This window comes from Dendrobium catenatum, unplaced genomic scaffold, assembly GCF_001605985.2.
Source record: "Dendrobium catenatum unplaced genomic scaffold, ASM160598v2 fragScaff_scaffold_1029, whole genome shotgun sequence".
NCBI classification, from domain to species: Eukaryota; Viridiplantae; Streptophyta; class Magnoliopsida; order Asparagales; family Orchidaceae; genus Dendrobium; species Dendrobium catenatum.
Genome location: NW_021319491.1, coordinates 301,690 through 323,175, shown reverse-complemented (window position 1 = coordinate 323,175; position 21,486 = coordinate 301,690). Strand labels below are relative to the sequence as shown.

Here is a 21,486-nt window from a genome sequence, read left to right as displayed (position 1 = left end):
TCCCTACTAGAGCTTTATTGCCTCTGGACCTTTTCAAAATTAATGTTATCTTAATAAAAAACAGTAACAAACTTGGACTCAATTTATGATATTTTAATAGGAATATTATAATTTTTTTTTTGTTAAAACCCACGGAGGGGCCTACGCATTAATATATGAATATTATAATATATATAAACTGTGCTTATATTCAATCCATTAAAATTCATACAAATGAAATTTCAACCATGACATTGAAATTCAACTAAGGTGCCAATGTGCTATATTTTACAATACATCATTTCTACTTTTGCTATTGGATAAGATTTTGGAAAATATTTCTTTACTTATTAGTTCTATGAATATATTTATTAAAATGTGTATTGATAATTTGATTTTTTTTTATATGTTTTCAGGCTTCTCTTCTCCAATGAACTTCTTTTCCTTCCAAATATGCACACAATTATGTCATCATATATGGAAAACTTTTTTTAATAACTTCAAAAAATAAAATATTATGCCAAATACTAAAGAACATTTCTTAAAATAAAAAATTGCTTCAAACAAAATTTTTTTTAGAATGAATCTCAAGATCATTGGATTTCTTTAATATAAGTGCAATACATAAAAATAATTAAAAAATAATATTACATCAATCTCAAAATCATTTTAATAATTTTGAGATAATAACTTATTTTTTCTTATTGCCAAATTTTCTCTTATTGCCAAATTTTTTCTTCCCCTTTGTAGACTTGCTGTTGAAGCGAGCAATCTTGGTAGCCTTCTGCTGCCTGCTCTTTCGCACTTGTTCAGGATTTCTAAGCTCAGATTTCACGTTCGCATTAGGCAGTGATTGTCGATTATTTCTACCCCGAAAATTTCTCTTATTTCCTCTTGCTTGATTGTTCCCTGCAAAACACATTTGGTTCAAAAATTTATGTGGAACTTTATACTAACTAAGGTTCTCAATTTTCAGTAAAAATAAAATGGAAGCTGGAAACTAAAGATCTAACAGTTATTGCAGAATCATAAAATAAAACAACCAAACGACTATGATAGGAACAGTAGCTAAAAGATTCACATGAAGAGCATTGGCATCAACTAAATAAGAAAAATTGGCACAAGTATATTCATATCAAACTTTTTATTAAGATGAATCTCAAATTTATTATATTTCTTTTAAGATAAGTATAATATAAATTTTAATTAATCCTAAAAATAAGTCCAATGGCTTGAGGCTCTTGATAAAAATTTAGGGAAAAAAAACCGATTTAATTTTTTTTGTTATATAATCATTTTTTGATCCCACATAGTGGGATAAAGGCTTGATGTTGGTGTTGTTGTTGTAATCATTATCAATGGCGTGGATGAAGACAATATGGTAAGATTAGGCTGTCATGGAAGAAAGAAGAAATATAGGCTCACCTGCATGACCAGCATCCTGTCCTGAAGCATCAGTTGCAGAGCCACCAAGAGAGATCTTCTTGTGTGACCTTTCCTTCCATTTCTTGTATATTCCAGATTTTTCAGCCTTTACTTTTGCACCACTCTCAGTCTTGATCTAGTGTCAAAGATGTTTGATAAGTTATATATACTTTTTATACAATTTGACAAGACAAGAAAGAAGATTAAAAAGGAAATTCAAATATAGAATGTCCAAGCAAGCATCTTTAGCTGAACAATATAGGGTCCCTCTACCTAAAATACCAGCAAATAGTCGCATCAAACAAGCTTGATAATCCATAATACGGAAACAGATTCAACATGTGCATGGCATGGGAGTAACAAATGTCCGTTGATAGCTAAATTATTGAATTTTATGTCGAGGATTCTGAAGGCAGGGATATAAATTATTGTAGTTAACTCGATCACAAATTGAAAGGGGGACAGTTTGAAGAGAGAAATCAAAGTAAAGACATTTATTTAGACAACATCAGATACAAAGACGCGAAAACAAATATTAAGACAGAGAGGAGGGATGAGCCAAGGAATAAAAATGTATCTTCGTTTCCTATTCATCATAAATAATGACTTTTATTCAGAGAACATCAGATAAAAAAATGTGAAAACAAATAATAAGACATAAGACTAGAAGGATGACAAGAAATAATAAAAAGTATCTTCTTTTCCAATTCACCATAAATTAATGACAAAGATAAACACTTTCTACTATCAAAAAATGTGTATATAGACAAACTATTTTTCTACGGGGAGAAGAAGTTTCTCACATATTTTATTTTGGATTAATTTTTAACAATATAACATCCAACTGGCTAATCATGGCATTAAAAGTTCAAGCTCAAATGATATGCACCCTAGTTGCGAGGATATAGGTCAAAGGTTTAAGTCTGACATGTGCCCATCATCAACTAAATATTCACTAACTCCTTGTCTAGAATTCATTTAATAATCCGTGTTATGCCTACCATCTAAAACTAATCAGGTGCTTTACTTTTAACCAATAAAATATTTGGGACAGATTTTTGCTGAGAATACAAATACCATGGATTGTTAACTTGAAGAAAACATGAAAGAAATAAGTAGAGTCCGATGAATTATAATAGCACATTCATTCTATAATTGTATTCCTATGTGGCAAAAAATAAGAAAAGATGGCATGATCAAACAGATTGGTGGCTTGAAGGGATGTTTAGAGCATTCAATCTAGTGAGACTAGCTAGATGGAATATATGTATACATATTTTATTATGTGTGGTCAGCGGCCATTCAATTTGATTATTGTGTAACTATTTCTCTACCTATTTTTTTAATTAGTTATTTCTCTTGTATAATTTCCGAATTGCTATGTGCATTTTTTTATGTATGAAACCGATGAAATAAATAAATAAATAATGCAAGCTTTCTAGCTACATCTCTTTTTCTATATGATATCAGAACATGGTTAGGGTCTTAATTCCAATCATTGTTTCTCTTCTCTTTCATTCTTATTCCCCTCAATATCTCTAATTTTTTTTACATATTTTCAAAAGAGTCAATCATCATGAAGACATGAATGATGAAAAACAGACTAATTCTATCAAAAGAGAATTTTAGGGGCTACAAGCCTTAAACAACAACAACAAGCCTTTATCCCACTATGTAGGGTCAACTACATTAATTCTTTTTCTCCATTGTGTCCTATTAAGGGTCAAATTCTCATCTAAATCTAATAAAGAAATGTCATTTCTAATATTTCCTAACCAAGCCTTTTAAGGTCTACCTCTACCTTCTTTAAAACAAGTCAAATCTAGTACATCTATTTTCCTAATTGGGTCATCGAAAGGCCGCAGTATTATGTGCCCAAACCATCTAAGGCGACTCTCTCTAATCTTATCATCCATTGGAGCTACTCCAATCTTTTAACGTATATGCTCATTTTGTATCCTATCTGATGTGAAACAAAATGAGATGAACAAGAATTGCTTTGGTGAAATTAATAAAGGTGATGAAATTGATCTTGCTAATAAATAAATCTTTGCTTGCTCAAGATTAGGTAAAGAAAAATTTAATGTGAGATTTAGCAAGGGCAAGAGATCACATGTAGAGAATACATTGACTTGCAAAATAACAACTAAACATTTAAATAATGCAAATGGCGAAAGATAACAAAGTCCCAAATTTAAAGTCTAGATCCTTCACCTTGAGATCCATCACTCATATTGAAAGTGGTGGCTAGCGGAAGAGGACCATAAGTAGACTTAGCGATGCCACTAATAGGCAAGTGATCTTGAGAGGACTTGTCGCCGGGGAAGAAGCCAGATTCGGAGGGGCGGGTGGACGGCTTTCAATGATCCACGTGTAGACGAAAAAGTGGTCGTCGATTGAATCCACTAATGTTGGTAGAATCCAGTCCAAATATTCTTCGACGGTGTCGTCGAAATCGAAACCGACGTCGAAGAAGGGCGATTTGAGGATGTTAACTCTTCCTTGGTTGTCGTACTCAAACCCGAAGTTCCACTCGGGTTCCTCCATGCATTCTTGAAGATGCGAAGGGGGGTCGCCGCAAGATACTCTCAAATGAGGGGGAGAGGTGGGCGGCGGGTTGCAGAGTGGATGGGGAGGCCGGCGGTAGAGGTGGGGTGAGGGTAGGTTGGTTTTAGAAAATAAATAAAATAAAACTGAGATTAATTTCAGTTTTGGGAGTTTTTGAGGGGAAATTTGAATTTCAATGAGAGGGCAATTAATTCCTTAATTAGGAATTATTGGGGAAAGAGAGAGGAGAGGCCGGCGGTAGAAGAGTAGGGAGAGGGGGAGATTAAACTGAAATTCTTTCAGTTTTCATAGCAATAGGAGGAAGGGGAGGAGGACCGGCGGCAAGGAGGCCGGCCGGTGAAGTTGGGGTGGTCGGCAAGGAGGTCTAGGGGTGGCGACAAGAGGGGGTTTTGATCCGACTTCTTCCGATTGGATGATTGTGGGTGGCGTCGCTTGTGGGTGAGGCGAAGATCAATGGAACTAATACACAGAGAACTCACAAAGAGATCACACAATGGAAAATTTTCATTCATTCAATAATAATCCCCAATACAATGACAAAGCCTTTTATATATATAGGCTAACTAGAAATACAACACATAAATACGACAACGCCCTTGGGCTACAATAAACACTAATTCCCTCATAGGGGTACAAAAAGAAAAACATGAACTATAAATGACATGAATAAAATAAAACGTCAAAAATAAAGGCTCTGAATCATGGCCGTCGATCGGCGTCTCCGGCGATGGTACACGTGTCGAAATCTAATGTCCCCATCATTCTCCCCAGGTGGGAGAAAACTCGACCCCGTCGAGTGAGTGTCTCTAGAAGCCTCGTACCACTCTAGCAAGTCTGGGTCCAATCTCTGTAGCTCATCTCGGTCGATCCACACGTTCTCCATCTCCGGCTTTCCTGCCCATTAAATCAAGTACCTTCGGCGACCACCGTCTTTAGTAGAAATGATCTCATCGCTAAGTACTGCCTCAATCCTCTCCGCAGTAGGTAAAGTGGGAAATTTTGGGAGTGGAGGTAGGCTAGGGATCTTACCAGGTGGGGACTCACAAGGCTCATCAAGTAATGGGTTGGGTGGGTTAAATTCTCGACCCTCATAGGTTACAAGATCTTCAACGTTAAAAGTGGGGCTAAAGTTGAAACCTTCGGGAAGGTCAAGCACATAAGCATTACTATTAATTTTAGAAATTATTTTGAAAGGGCCCACGCTTCTCGCGTGTAACTTCTTAACGGTCCCTTGCGGGAACCGCTCCGGACGAATCCGAACCATCACATAATCAACTACATCAAATTCTTTGAACCTTCTCTTGAGGTCCGCATTAAGTTTATAGTTAGCATTGCTCAATTCAATTCTTTTCTTAATTTCTTTGTGCAATTCTTGTAAATGAGATGCAAATGCAGATGCAGACTCAGACGACCTAGACTTATGACTCATGGGAATTAGATCTATAGGTTGCCTAGGTTGGTATCCATACACGATCTCGGCGAGACTCAGACCCGTGGTTCTGTTGACAGAATTGTTATAGGCAAACTCGGCAATGGGTAACTTAGAATCCCAATCTCTAAGGTTTTCGCCTACTAACGTTCTTAAAAGGTTTCCTAAGCTTCTGTTAGCGACTTCAGTCTGACCATCGATCTGTGGGTGGAAGGCTGTGGAAAACTGCAATTTCATACCCATCTTAAACCATAATGTTTTCCAAAAATAACTCGTGAATTTAACATCCCTATCAGAGACAATAGTCTTTGGTAATCCATGAAGTCTCACAATTTCGTCAAAGTAGAGCTTAGCAACCCAGAAGGCATCAAAAGTTTTAGCACAGGGGAGGAAATGGGCCATCTTTGAGAACCTATCGACGACAACACAAACAGAATCGTGTTTTCTCAAGGTCTTAGGCAATCCTAATACAAAGTCCATACTTACATCCTGCCAGGGGCAATTGGGCACGGGGAGAGGTGTGTAGAGGCCCGTATTTTGCTTACGTTGTTTGGCCAATTGGCATGTGTGACACCTCCGTAAGAGTTTGCCGACGTCTCGTTTAAGGGTGGGCCAATAAAATCGATTTTCTAGTGCAGCAATAGTTTTGGCTTGCCCGAAGTGGCCAACTAAACCTCCGGCATGTAACTCCCAAACTAGAAATTCCCGAAGTGAAGTGTTGGGAATACAGAGCTTTTGCGCTTTGAACAGATAGCCATCTTCTACGAGAAAATCATTTATAACTTCATCTTCCCCGCTAGTCAGTAGGGAATAGGTTTCTTTGAAATCAGGGCAATCTAAGTAATCCTCCTTAAGGCGTTCAAATCCGGTAACCTCAGTTCTCATTCCTTGAGTAATCATCAGCCTCTTGCTAAGAGCATCCGCAGCTTTATTCTCAGATCCAGCCTTATGTCTAATCGTGTAAGTGTATTCTTGTAAGAATTCAACCCAACGACCATGGCGGACATTGAGTTTCTTCTGTGAATTGATGTATCTCAAGGCCTCATGATCTGAGAATATCACAAATTCTTGTGGCAGTAAGTAATGTCTCCAGTATCTGAGGGACTGGATGACCGCGTAGAATTCCTTGTCATAGGTAGAGTACCTCTGACGAATGTCGTTTAACTTTTCGCTAAAATATGGCACAGGGTGTCCTTCTTGAGAAAGAACCCCTCCTATACCAATTCTTGATGCGTCACACGTTACCTCAAAGACTTTAGAAAAATCAGGGGGACGCATAACAGGGGATTCAACCATTTTCTTTTTAATATCCTCAAATGCTTTAGTGGCACCTGGTGTCCAATGAAACTCTCCTTTCTTGAGACAGTCGGTTATGGGTGCCACTATAGTGCTAAAGTTCCTAATAAATCTCCTATAGAAAGTGGTCAATCCGTGAAAACTCCGAACATCTCTAATATTTTTAGGCTCGGGCCACTCATTAATTGCTCTAACCTTTTCAGGGTCAGCGAAAATCCCTCGAGATGAAATTATGAATCCCATAAAGGTAACACTATCAGTGAGAAACACACACTTTTGGGGGTTGGCATATAACTGTTCTTTTCTCAGAATCTCACAGATTTGCTTCAGATGTTTCAGATGTTGATCCACTGAGTTACTATAGATCAAAATATCATCAAAGTAAACAACGACGAACTTCCCTAGGAAAGGTCGAAGGACTTGGATCATAATTCGCATGAAGGTGCTGGGAGCGCTGCTAAGACCAAATGGCATAACCATCCATTCGTACAACCCATCTTTCGTCTTAAATGCAGTCTTCCACTCATCCCCGGGGCGGATTCGGATTTGATGATATCCGCTTTTAAGGTCAATTTTTGAGAACAGCGTTGCTCCGGTCATCATGTCTAACATATCATCTAATCGTGAGATTGGAAAATGATACTTCACAGTAATCTTGTTGATAGCACGACTATCAACACATATCCTCCAAGAGCCGTCCTTTTTTGGAGTTAAAAGGGCGGGAACTGCGCACGGGCTAAGGCTTTCTCTGATAAATCTGCGCTGTAGGAGCTCGTCTACTTGCCTTTTAAGTTCTGTGTGCTCCGTTGGATTCATCCGGTAGTGAGGGAGCTTTGGTAGGGAAGCTCCTTGCACTAAGTCAATCACGTGTTGAATATCTCTAAGGGGTAGAAGTTGGTCAGGTAAATCTTCCGGAAAAACATCAGCGAAAGTTTCTAAAAGAGGCTTAATCTCATCAGGGACAGGCTCCCCTTGATCATCATTAACTTCCCTAGCTACTAGGGCGTACATAGGGGATCCTTGGTGAAATTCCATATCCATTTCTTTCGCCGTCACGAGGTGTAGGTCCTTATTGTTTTTAGGTGGGGTGGTCTTAGAGTCACCCTTGTCGGTCTTAGGTTGAGAGGGGATCAATTTAATTTTCTTTCAATTGTGTTCAAACACGCAGGTGTTTGTTCTCCCATAAATATGGACATCGTTATCAAACAACCAAGGGCGGCCTAGAATAATTTGGCCCACATCCATTGTCAAAACGTCACACCAAATCTTCTCTTGATATCCATTAAATTCGAGAGGGATAAGGCTTATATCCTTGATTTCCATAGAGGTCGAGTTAATCCAAGCAACCTTGTAAGGGTTTGGGTGAGGTGTGGCCTTAATGCTAAGTTTGGAAATCATTGCGGAGGAGACGGCGTTAATGCAACTGTCAATAATGACCTTGCAGTTCTTATCTCCAATCTTGGTAAAGGTGTGAAAAATGGAAGTCCTTCTCCAGTCATCACTTGGTTTTGGCTGGGACAAAGCGCATCTAACGACCTGAAGGGTGACAGTTTCATCCTCAGTGAAGGAATCTTCCTCTTCATCAACATGATGAACTAAGTCAGTCTCGGGCTCATCCTCGTTGTCATCCACCTCTTCTATTATGGTGACTTTATAGGGGCTGGAACATTGTGAAGCAATGTGCCCATACCCATGACACCTATAACATTTGGTTCCAGAATTGGGTTTGGGTGCGTCACGTTCGGGGGCTTTACCTTTAGATTCCGGGCGGGGTGGGGCCGGGTTAGCAGTGGGTCGACTACCTATCGAGTTCGTGGGTCGGTTTTGGGCCTGGCTGGTGGAAGTACGATATGGGTTTGGTCGAGAGTCAAACTGTCTAGTGTGGGAGTGGGTCTTGGATTCCTCTAGGTCAAGTACTAGGCTGCATGCTGCCTCTAAGGTGTCTATTCCTCTAGCAAAAAGTTCAGTTCTAAGATCTTCCCTAAGGCCAGCTCTAAACATGGATAGGATTTGGGTTGGGGTGGCGGACTCCTCGCCGTTGCAACGAATCAAGAAATCGTCGAAGGCAGAGATGTAGTCTTTAACAGGTTTGCTTCCTTGAGTCAGTCTATGCCACTTATCCAGGAGTTTAGGATAGTAGGAAGGTGGGAGGTATTTTCTCCTAAGCTCTTGCTTCATGGTTCTCCGCATCAAATGAAAACCTTTAGACTTAAGGTTGATCTCCATAATTCAAATTTACCTTCAACTCCCTCTCTAGCCTTATCAACAAGAAGAATATCATCAACAAAAAGCATACACCAGAGTACAACCTCTTGCAAATGTCTAGTGAGAACATCCATAACTAAAGCAAAAAGATATGGGCTTAAGGCTGATCCTTGATGTAATTCAACTGAAATAGGAAAATACTTGATTAAAACATCTTGTGTTTGAACACAAGGAAACACAAGGAATAGCTCCTGCAATATATCCTTAATGACTTGAATATAAGAATTATTAACCCATTTCTTATGTAGAACTCTTCATAGCACTTCTCTTGTAACTTTATCATATGCTTTCTCTAAATCAATAAAAATCATATGTAGATCATCCTTATTCTCTCTATACTTCTCCATCTAACCTCTCAATAAATGTAAATAACTTCCATAGTAGACCTACCTAGCATGAATCCAAATTGATTTTGAGAAACATTAGTATAATGCGACAACCTATGCTTCATAACTCTCTCCCATGCTTTTAAGTATGACACATTAACTTGATTCATTTATAATTCGCACAATCTTGTGCATCACCTTTATTCTTAAAAAGAGAAATCAACACTCATTCTCCACTTATCTGGCATCTTTTTAGTCTTCAAAATAATATTAAAAATTTAGTAAGCCAAAAAATTCCTTCATCTCCTAAACATTTTCACACCTCTATTGGAATATCATCAGGTCCAACAGTTTTTCCACACTTTATTTTCCTTAAAACCTCTTTCAATTCGGTTTTACTAATATGTCGATAACAACAAAAATCTTTATTTTTATTTAGGGTGCTAAGGTCACTAAAATCAATTGCATTCTCATAATCTTTATTAAAAAGTTTAGCAAAATATCTCATCCACCTTTGTTAAATATCCTTTTCTAATAAAAGCACTTTTTGATATTCATCCTTAATACACTTCACTTGAATTAATCCTTACTAATATTATCTCTTTGTTTAGCTAACTTATACATATATGTTTCACCCTCCTTAGTATATAATATATTATATAAATCAATAAAAGTTAAAATATTTTCTCTTCAAATTGCTTTCTTAGGCTCCTTACGGACCCTCTTTATATCTTTCCTAATTATTAGAGTTTTACAGTTAAACCAATTTTTATAATAAATCTTCTTATTTTTTATCTTTCACATTTTGATTCTACCACAAATTATTTTTACTATTAGTAGCTTTTCCCTTTTATATTTTAAGTACATCTCTTGCAACATTCTTAATGCCATTAGCTATTTTTTCTCACATAACATTAGTTACCTCATGCATAAAAAAAATCTTAAGATCTAGAATCTTACTCCCAAAAGTATTTTTATTAATATTATTTAAATGCCCCTATTTAATCTTAGAATAATGATTTAATTTATTTTTAATATTCTACCCCATCATCTTAAAGTCAAAAACTAATAAATGATGTTAGGTACATAAACTTTCACTCGGAATAATTTTACAATCTTTGCAATCTAAACGATCTATTTTTTTCTTATAAGAAAATAATCAATCTAAGTTTTACTATATCCATTCTTATAAGTGATGAGATGCTCATCTCTTTTCTTAAATAATGTATTAGTAATTACAAAATCATAAGCTAAAAAAAATTTTAATATGATCTTACCACCTTCATTTGTTGCTCCAAAGTTATAACCATCATTAATGATTTTAAAATCATTTACTTCTCTACTAACATGTTCATTTAAATCTCCTCCAATAAAAACTCTTTCTTAAAGATGTATCATTTGTATTAATTCTCATAGGTCATACCAAAATTTTAATTTTGAACGCATATCCAAATCTACGTAAGGAGCATAAACGCTTATAATATTAATAACCTTAGCATCAATAACAATCTTTAAAGCTATAATTCTATCTCCAATTATATTAATTTTTACAACATTATATTTCAACCTCTTATCTAGAATCACGCCTATACCATTTCTAGTACGACTCCTACCAGAATATCATAGTTTAAATCCTAAACTGTCAATCCTTCTCGCAAACCTATTTAGTTTCCTGAATGCAAAGAATATTTATCTTTCTATGGATTATAATATCCATTAATTTCATTAATTTGCCTATAAGGGGAACCTATATTTCAAGTTCTTATCCTAAATTTAGTTTCATGGACTAGCTTTTTAGCCCACATCCGTCCATGATGTGGGAACCCTTGCCTATTAACACTGCACCCGATGCAACAGTCCTTGCTCACTTGTCGTTATATTCAGGCCATACAATGCGTTGCTTCCAAGAAATGCCCTAGCATTAACACAATGTATTAAAAGATTCATGTCATGATTATTTGACAAATTTTACATTGATTGTTGATTACCTAACGCAACTCTCAACTTTTCTCATCTAGGACTTGGGACATGGTAATGAAAGTGAATCATATGAATTAAAAAAAAAAGCAACTAAAGTGATCTCAGATTGTGAAGATCTTTTAAAAAGAAATGGGAAAAAATTCAGTACTTGTTAATCCTCCTTCAAATCATAATGACCCAAATTTTGCACTTCAGAATGAAATAGACTCTAGGGTTAGGAAATGTTATAATGCCTAAAATTTTTGGATCATATATATTCCTAAAAATCACAAGCAAAAATTGGGAAGCTCTTAAATAGACTCACTCAAAAGTTAAAAATCTTACTCTCATATATGAAATCAAGATGAAGATCTCAACAATCAAACAAGATAGTCTCTCTGTCATTAAAATGCATTAAAGGTTTATTGGTTAGAATTAGATCACTAACAAGATCTCAAAATGAAGTATACTTCTGATATCGCAGTTCTAAGATAATATGAGAAAGAAAAAGGGTTTCGAGTTAATTGCAAGACTTGTCGCCAAACTCGGCCAACTTTATTCAAATTTACAGCAAAAGAACTCACTATCCCTAAATGAGGACTTCTTGTTTATGTGTACTGAAGAAGAAAGAAGGATGGTAATACTTTGCACTCCCAATATGAAATGTTGGCCATGACAATCAAAGAAACTAGAAGTAAATGATTTACAAGAACTGAAACAACCTGAAAAAAAAAAAGACAAAAACAACCTAATAAATTCTCTGGACCTTTCGCAGATTCCAGCAAGTAGGATTTGCAAGAACCAAATGAGAGGAAGTGAATGTGGAAGAAAAATCCGCAGCACATTGCTTATGACAAAGCGGTAACCTTGGTATGTGACCACGCCACAACCAATTATAGAAGTTTGGTTGATAAGTCAGGAAAGAGCACCCTAAACAAATTTCGATGAGTTCTCATTCTCTCCTAGAACTAAGATAATTTTCAAAATTTAACAACCAAAAACTGATATTTCATTCCCTGACATGCCTTTAAATAGGCTTCTAACATATTACAAGACAAACACACAAATACCTAAAATACAACTATAACTTTGGTCATTTAAAAGATAAGGACTAGCTTTAAAAAAAAAAAAAAAGCCTTACCAGTAAACACCTAATAATTAAACTAAAATTAAAAAAAATGAACTTTAATTTTGCCCAAATAAACAAAAAAGTATGAATTATTCTAAGGCTTGAATAACAACTATCTGAGATAAGGACCAAAATGGTTTGATTCTTTGCGAAAGAACAAATTATCCCTTGACTTTTTAAATATAACCTAAATAATCTCACATAAAAATCAATTTGGTCCCTCTTTAAAGAGTCAAGAGACCAAATTAATACTTTTATATTATATGAGACTATTTTGGACTTATAAAAAAAGAAAAGAACCAATTCGATCCTTTTCTCCAACTATCCAATCTTGATTAACACTTTAGATGGCCCTCATCGAGTTTACTTAATCTCATATAGGACGAATAAACCCATAAAGTGTGTCTAAATCTCATTATAGGATAAGACATTCCTCTAAAATCCTAGAACATATTTTTTCTACTTTTTATATAAAAGTTGATATTGAAAACTTTCATTAAGAAACTTATAAAATTACTAAACATCATTTTGTTCTCATTCATAGAAGTAATTTCAAATCCTCTACTCCTTTTATGATAATTCACTTCGATATTTACAGACCTCTAAAGGATTTATCACATTTATTAATGATTGCACTCGAATGACATGGGCTTATCTTATCAAATAAAAATCAGATACCAATCATACTCTTCAGATCTTTATTTTTTTGATAAAAAGCCAATATGACGTTAACATTTAAAAAAATTTAACTGATAATAATCAAGATTATTTTAATCATATTTATCTTCTTTCCACAATAAAAAATGTATTAGTCACCAATCCACTTATCTAACACATCACAATAAAATGGGATGGCAGGAAGAAAAAATTGACACCACCTAGAAGTTACCATAGCTCCTCTTCCAAAATCAAGTTCCCAAAAAGATATTAGAAAGATATTCTAACCTTCACATATCTAATCAATATTTAATAGAAAACCTTTAAGAGTGACTAATTTTAAAGTTTCCATGAACTATATTGTTAAATTTTTCGCACAAACAATTTTTTTCTCAAAACTTCCTCCAAAAATTTTCAATTGTATAATTCACTTACACAAACAATGGCGAGATAAGCTACGAGGGCACTTAAGTTTTTTTAAAGATATTCATCCACTAAAAATGTATAAATATTATCAATCATGAAAAAATTCTTCATTTCAAAAGATATCATTTTCGATGACAAAATAAATTTCTTCTCTAATTATCTCCTGGGAAAGAACCAAATGAAAAAAAGTATGATGAATTTAATTTCTTCTCTCAATATTCCAGCCACAAACGCAAGAACAAAACAGTATTCCTATCACTAAACCTATTCAAGTCTATATAATAAAGACAAAGGCCATCCAAAGTCTCCACAGCAACCTCAAGACTCAAAATCATTGTTATGTAACTCCTACAACAATTATCAACCTTTTATCATACATTTTCCTTTATGCCTCAAAACATAGTACACATATTTTCAAGAAATTTCTCCTACACATAAAGTCTTCCTAATAAATATCATCTCCAGTATTAAAATTATACAAATCCTATTTGAGGCATTAGAAAATAAGAATTGAAATAATGCTATGAGAGAGAAGGTGAATGCCCATAAAAAACACACACAAGGGGTATCATTGAGCGACCAAAAGAGAAAAATATGTAGGATGCAAGTGAGTTTTCTTATTAAAATATAAAGAAGGCGAAAGTCTGGAATGATATAAAATAAGGATATTAGCAAAAAGATATACTCAATCCTATGAAATATATTATCAAGAAATCTTTACTCATGTTGCTAAAATGAATTAAATTCACATCCTTATTTCTTAGACAGCTAACCTTGGATATGGAACATATGATGTAAAAAAATGACATTTTACTTGGGGATATTTACCAAAAAGTTTATATAAATCCTCCACCTTGATTCAACAACTCTCACTAAAATAAGGAGTCCATATTGGAAAAAAAAGGAAATATATAACCTTAGCTCCCAACAGTATGATTTGGCAAATTTATAACAGACATGTAAGAAATGGGATATAAACAAAACATGGGATCTTCATAAAACATTCCACTAATAGAAATTTTTTAATTCTTGTTTATATGTTGATATAATTATTAGAGGTGATGATAATGAATGAATGGAATTACTCAGAAAAAACTCACTGCAGAATTTGAAATCAAAGAACTAGGCCAGAACAAATACTTCACGGGTATAGAGATGGCTTAATAAAAATATGTTATAGACATATTTAGAGCAATAATAATAATAACTGATTGCAATAGATGTGAAACTTCAATTGAACGAAACTAAACAAGCAAGAAAGAAATGTACCTATATATTTTATTATGTGGGGAGGACGGTCGTTCAATATGTATTAATTATTTGTCAAGTTATAAATTGTAAACATCCCCAATTGCCATAAGCATCATTTGTGTCTAAATACCATGGGGCGAATAAACAATGCAAGCTTTCGGGCCAGTTCCTTTTTCTACAACTTCTATATATAAAAAAATCAATACTATTTACCTTAAACTTCATTATTAAAATTAGTGTAAAACTAAATTTTAAGAAAGTTCAAGATGATTTGAGAATGCAAAAAAAGCATACAAAATAACACCCTAATGATAGCCTTAGATTACAAGATAATTGATTCATTAATTTCATTAGAAGCACTCAAAACAACCGAAAATTTTACTGGCAACTATAGAAAGATAAAGTGTAAGACTTTCTTGCATGAGTAAATACGGATCAGATTAGAGTTCGGATCCATGGCAAAGTGTTAAATGAGATCATTTCTATCAGGCTGAGGAAAGCCAACAAAAGGGTAATGCTGGAATCAAAGGCTATTAATGGTTCAACAATGGTGATAACCAAAGAGGCGATATATAAGGAAAGAGATAAGGATTCCTCAAAACCTAAAAACAAAGACTCCATTTGGCATAACTATTGCAAGAAATCAAGACAAACAAAGACGACCTGCTGGAAGTTACATGGAAAGCCCCCAAGTAAGAAGTAGAATCAAAGAAGTAGCCAAAAGGGGATATCACAAGCTAACACTAAAATAAGTCATCCCAACCCAAAAAAACAGTTCAGCTTCAGAGAACTCAACAAAGAAGATGGTGATAAGGTTAAAAAACTCCTGGTATCACTTGAAAATTTATCTTCTTCTATTTATTCTTTCATGTAAGTTTCTTATATCCATCGAATTAAATATCTCTAGAAATCATTTGAAAGGTTTATGAATTATTAACTCAGAAGTCACATATCACATGTCAGACTACATTACTCACTTCATCAACTATACTCATTTCCTGGGTAATAAGAAAATAATCATTGTTGATGGTTCTCTTACCACAGTAGAAGGCCAAGAAGATATAATATTATCTCCCTCTATTACTCTCAAAAATGTGCTCCACATACCTCAATTATCCACAAACCTAATATCCATACAAAAACTTAAGTGTGACCATAATTGCCAATTCCTAATTAAACCTACTTGTTTATTTCAAACAAGGTTTCAGGGAAGAAAATTAAACTTGCTAAGGAGAAAGATGAAATATACTAACTGAAAGAGCTGAACAAATTCACTATTGACAATAATAGCTATTCTATGTTATCTTTGTTTAATAAAAAAATTACTATTTGACTTCATCATTTTAGATTAGGACATCCATCTTTTGATATCTTAAAAAACATGTATCTAAAACTTTTTAATGAGTTAAAAAATGAATTATTTTATTGTGAAACCTGTGAGTTAATCAAATATAAATGAGTTTCTTTTCCAAATAAAAATGAGAAATGTTATACTCCCTTCTACCTTATTCATAGTGATATCTGAAGATCCTAAAAAATTTCTAACATTTTTGGGGCCAGATGGCTTGTATCCTTCATTAATGACTACACTCAAGTCTTTTGGATAATTCTCCTCAAAAACAAATCTGATGTTAGCACCACCCATTTTTCACAATATGATCCATAATCAATTTGGGGTCAAAGTAAAATAATTTAGTTCCAACAATACCAAAGACTACTTTAGCCAAACCCTATCCTCCTTTTAAAAGGAAGAAAACATTCATGAGTCTTCCTACATTCACACCCCACAACAAAACGGAGTTGCAGAAAGAAAAAACGCCCACCTTCTTGCCTCCACCAAGGCACTTCTATTCCGCCATAATATTCCAAAATCCTATTGGAAGAAAGCCCTTCTGACTGCCACATATCTCATAAACCAGTTATCTTAAAAAATCTTGGGACTAAAAACACCAATGAATATATCTACTTTTTATCCTGAATTTTGAACCCATAATAACCTCACACCAATAATCTTTAGGTGTACTCCCTATATTCACATTCATAACAAAAATAGAGGAAAATTAAATCCAAGAGCACTCAAATGTGTCTTTATCGGATGTTCATCCATGCAAAGATTATAAATGTTATCGCCTCACCTCCAAGAAAATCTATATATCTATTGACATATCTTTTGGCGAACAAAAATCATATTTCACTAACCTCATCTTAAGGGGAAGGCTGCACCTAAGTCTAAAACCAAAGCCAAAGAAACTATGGACAAAGCTATTATGAATAACATGAGGTTTGGAAAGGTATAATCCAGGTATACAAATCCAAATTATACTCCAAAGCATATCAAAAAAATCTAAACTGTCTACTGAAATTGAGGTAAATACAAGTTCAACTAAAAAACCTCTCGTGTACCCCATAACTAACTTTGTATCCTTCCACGATTTTTCACATTAACATAAAATTTTCTAATTACAAAAAATGATATTTATATTCCTAATGATATTTCTGAAGCATTATCTAATAAGAATTGAAAAAGTATCATGAAAGATGAAATACAGGCCCCGGAGAAGAATAATACTTGGGAGATCATAGACCTACTAGTACGAAAAAGACCAAAGGGGTGCAAATGTATGTTCTCTATAAAATACAAAGCCAATTGTACATTGGAAAGATATAAGGCAAGACTAGTTGCAAAAGGGTACACTCAAGCGTACAACATTAACTACCAGGAAACTTTTGCACATGTGACCAAGATGAACACTGTGAGGATACTTCTCTCATTAGCAACTAATTATAACTACATCTAGAATAGCTAAATCTCAAAAATATATTCCTACACATGGACTTAGAGGAAGAAATATTTATGGAGATTCCACAATGATTCAAGAAAAATTTTGGGGGTAACAAAATGTGTAGGTTAAAAAAGGCACTATATGGGCTAAAGCAGTCGTCTATAGCTTAGTTTGGAAGATTCTCCAGAGTCATGCAACTCAATGCATATCGACAAAGCCAAAGGGACCATACACTATTCTCCAAGCACTTAGACTCAAGGGGAGTCATAATTTTGTTAGTTTATGTGAATGATATCATCTTGTCTGAGAATGATGAAAAGGAGAAAATGATTTTAAAAAATTATCTTGTCAAGAAATTAGAGATCAAAGAACTTGGTAGATTAAATATCTTTCCCACTCCAATAGAGGAATTTACATTTTACAATAGAAAGACATTACTACTTACTGATCTTCTTAAAGAAAAAGGTAAACTAGCTTATAAGAAAGCACGGACACTAGTAAATCAAATCTCAAATTAGGAGAAGCTAAAGAGGATCCAAACATAGATAAGGGAGCTTATCAGAGACTTGTGGGAAAATTGATCTTCCTTTCCCACACCAGATCATATATAGCATTTGTTGTAAGCATGATCGGCCAGTTCCCACAATTCAAAGCAGACTCACATGCAACCAGTAGACAAAATATTCCACTACCTTGAGGGGAATCCAGGAAAAAAGAATTATCTTCAAAAGAGAATATTAAATAATCTCAAAAGCATACATTGATGCATATTACAAATGATCACCAGTAGACAAACGATCTACCTCAGGATACTGCACATTCATTGGAGGAAACCTTATTATATGGAGCAAGAAATAGAATGTGGTGGCAAGATCTAGTGTATAAGTAGAGTTCAGAGCTATAGCCTTTAGAGTATGTGAACTAATATGGATCAAGATAATTCTAGAAGACCTAAGGATCAAGTGAGAAAGTTCCATGAAGCTACACTGTGACAATAAATCAGCAATTAACATAGCTCACAATCTAATTCAGAATGACAGGACCAAGCACATAGAAGTGGACAAACATTTTATAAAGGACAAATTAGACAGTGGTATTATATGTATCTATCATGTCTCATCAAAAGATCAACTTGCAAACAGTTTTACCAAGGGACTTGATAACTATACCTTTTTGGGACTGATTACCAAGCTGGGAATGTAGATCTGTATTCCCCAGCTTAAGGGGGAGAGTTAAATCTCAGTCATCCCTTATCTCTTGATCGCACGGCCAACATGGGGATCCGTGGGACGATTGTTAAATTCCAAACATCCCTTAACACTTGATCCAACGGACATCGTGGGTTTCCAAGAAAGGCTCACCTGGATCACGTCGATCTACTTCTATATTTGGGTAGCTAATTTAAGAAGGATTATATTAGGGCAATTATGCATGATTGTGCAGTTATTTATTTCTTTATCAAGATATCTTATATAGATTTATAAATAGGGCTAGTTTTGTGCAATAAAATTAAGTTTTTTTCCTCATCAATTCTCTGAATTTAACATGTATTACAGAGGTATAATTAGTATAATTGTCAAGTTACTAGACAATTTTAAATCACAATAGTAAATTATATAATTTTGAATTCATCATAAAGTGCCTTTAAGAAGTAAGGCCGATTATGAAAAAGGATAATTATAAAAATGACAGGTGCTTTCCAGTGAAATAGTAAAACACGAGCTTCTATAAGGAGAACTGCAGATAGAACACCAGGAACGGGGTCATACAAATTTTTAGTAGCTAATATAAATATATTTTAGTAAGGAAAAGGGGTAGGAATATAAGAAAAATGTTGAACCCTTAACTGATGAAATTTATCTTATAATATAACAAATATAACTATATTTTTATCATAAAACTTTCACAACCATGGTTAGAAACCACAAACAGCTTTCGTGTTCCTTCATAACTCAACTACTTATTTTTCTACAACTGAAATCCAGAATAATAATCTTGCATTCAATGAAAATTTCAAAAAAAATTCAGTGTGGAGTGAACTCTTCAATAAATATGACATTGACACCATATATATGGAGCTTCACTTAGTTATTTCTGAATTCTGATTGGTTAGGTTTTCTCAAAGCGAACTAGTTCAACACAAGCTTTATGCATGCTACATCAGTAGAACTAGTCATAGCAAAGCTGGCAAAGTGCTACATTACCTTTCCAGTAGCAGTGACACGTTCACCATTGTTCAATTTGATGTACTTTTTGCTTCTCTGTCAAAAAAGAAAAAAGATTTTTTTTTTACAACAATCGATGAGTAAAGAAAAAATAGTTGTTTTCTGGGCCTTGCTTCATTTAAATACCTTATCCCAATGATATACAGACTTTTGTTTCCGCATTGCAGAATTGTCATCTGCAACAAGATCTAGGACAGCAGTCTCCAATCTGCAAATACATAAATTAACATAGCCCAAAATTCCATCAACATCATCCTTATTAATTATTATTAGCCATATCCCAATTAAATGGCACCAGCTTCATCAATCCTCCATTCATTCCTTGAATGAATTTTACATGCGCTGTTAACTCTATTTCATGCATATCTTGTTGCACTACTTCTACAACTACTAATTTCGGTCTACTCATTTGATCCTTTGGCACTGATTATATGTACCAATTTATAGTAGCAAATTCTACCTTCGCCTAAACCACCAAACATCTTTTTTTCTGCTACACAAAATTGCAGTAAATTAAAATGAAAATTAAAAAACAAAGAAATGCTAAAATGCTTCTCGAAAAGTTCATAATCACGAAGAAAATACAAGAGCCATACGTAAATTAAAACTTACGTGAGCTGACAATTACAATTTATTTTAAAGCGATTCCATGGAATGAAAAAGTGGAGCCATTAAACAAAGTACTTAGCAGTCTTAAAAATAAAAGCAGAAAATAAATAGATTTAGGCTTTTTTTTTTTCTTACAAACTTCTCAACCGTCATCAGGTAAAACAAACGCACCAGCAATTTAATGGTGGATTTTAAATTTTATTATAAAAACAAGAAACCAGAATTCTTTATACATGTTCAGGGATCAACTTCATGCTTCCCATAAACCTAGACTTAAATAGGAAACTATTAAAATAAATTCAAAGGGTTAAGATCTAAGAAGGCTGTGTCAGATAAAAAGAATGCGACCAACTGCCTAGTCATCAGTTGGACAAAAAGAACAAAGAGGATAGAACAACAACAACAACATCAAGCCTTTATCCCACTACGTGGGGTCGGCTACATGAATCCTTTTCTCCATTGTATCCTATTAAAGGTCAAATTCTCGTTAAATCTAATAAAGAAAGGTCATTCTTAATATTTTCTAACCAAGTCTTTTTAGGTCTACTTCTACCTTTCTTAACATAAGTCAAATCTAATACCTCTACTCTCCTAACCGAGTCATTGGAAGGCCACCGTTTTATGTGATCAAATCATCTAAGGCGACTCTCTCTAATCTTATCTTCTACTGGAGCTACTCCAACCTTTTCACGTATATTCATTTTGTATCTTATCTCTAAGGGTAAAGCCACTCATCCACCTGAGCATCTAATAGGAAATACTTGTATGCACAAGTAAACCTAACCCAAATTAAGTACCTAAGCAAAGAAAAACTGCTGTCCACAGCAAGAACATAGCCCAAACAGTAGGAAAACTGAGAAAAACTCAATAGAAATTCGTAGGAAATCAAAGCAAACACTTTTATTTCAATAGTAGACGAAAAGCACTTGCAAGATACAAATTTTCCTTCAATTCGAGAGGAATGAAGTACTCTCCACGATCTTCGGCAAAGCCGAGTGCCCAAGAACAACCCTAGATCTCAAGCAAAATTCAAATTCAAGATAATCCCTCCAATTTCCTCCTCCTCCTCTAATTAACCATAATGGATTCTTACAAATTACCTAATTAACCTTTGCATTCAAATTTTTCCCTCCCACTCATGCGTTAAGCCCATCATGGG

The 21,486-nt window shown here is 34.5% G+C and overlaps 1 protein-coding gene across 1 annotated transcript in view; it reads right to left on the bottom strand.

Moving 5' to 3' along the window:
• Nucleotides 1–584: 584 nt before the first annotated feature.
• The window catches only part of LOC110107157 (DEAD-box ATP-dependent RNA helicase 29), a 44,035-nt gene continuing 23,133 nt past the window's right edge, over nt 585–21,486 (bottom strand). Inside the window, exons 9-12 of the mRNA XM_020837332.2 lie at nt 19,845–19,926; nt 19,698–19,754; nt 1,405–1,540; nt 585–888 (exon numbers count right to left, since the gene is read on the bottom strand). Coding sequence (XP_020692991.1) covers nt 671–888; nt 1,405–1,540; nt 19,698–19,754; nt 19,845–19,926 — 493 coding nt within the window. The 3' untranslated portion in view covers nt 585–670. The remainder of the gene's footprint in view (nt 889–1,404; nt 1,541–19,697; nt 19,755–19,844; nt 19,927–21,486) is intronic.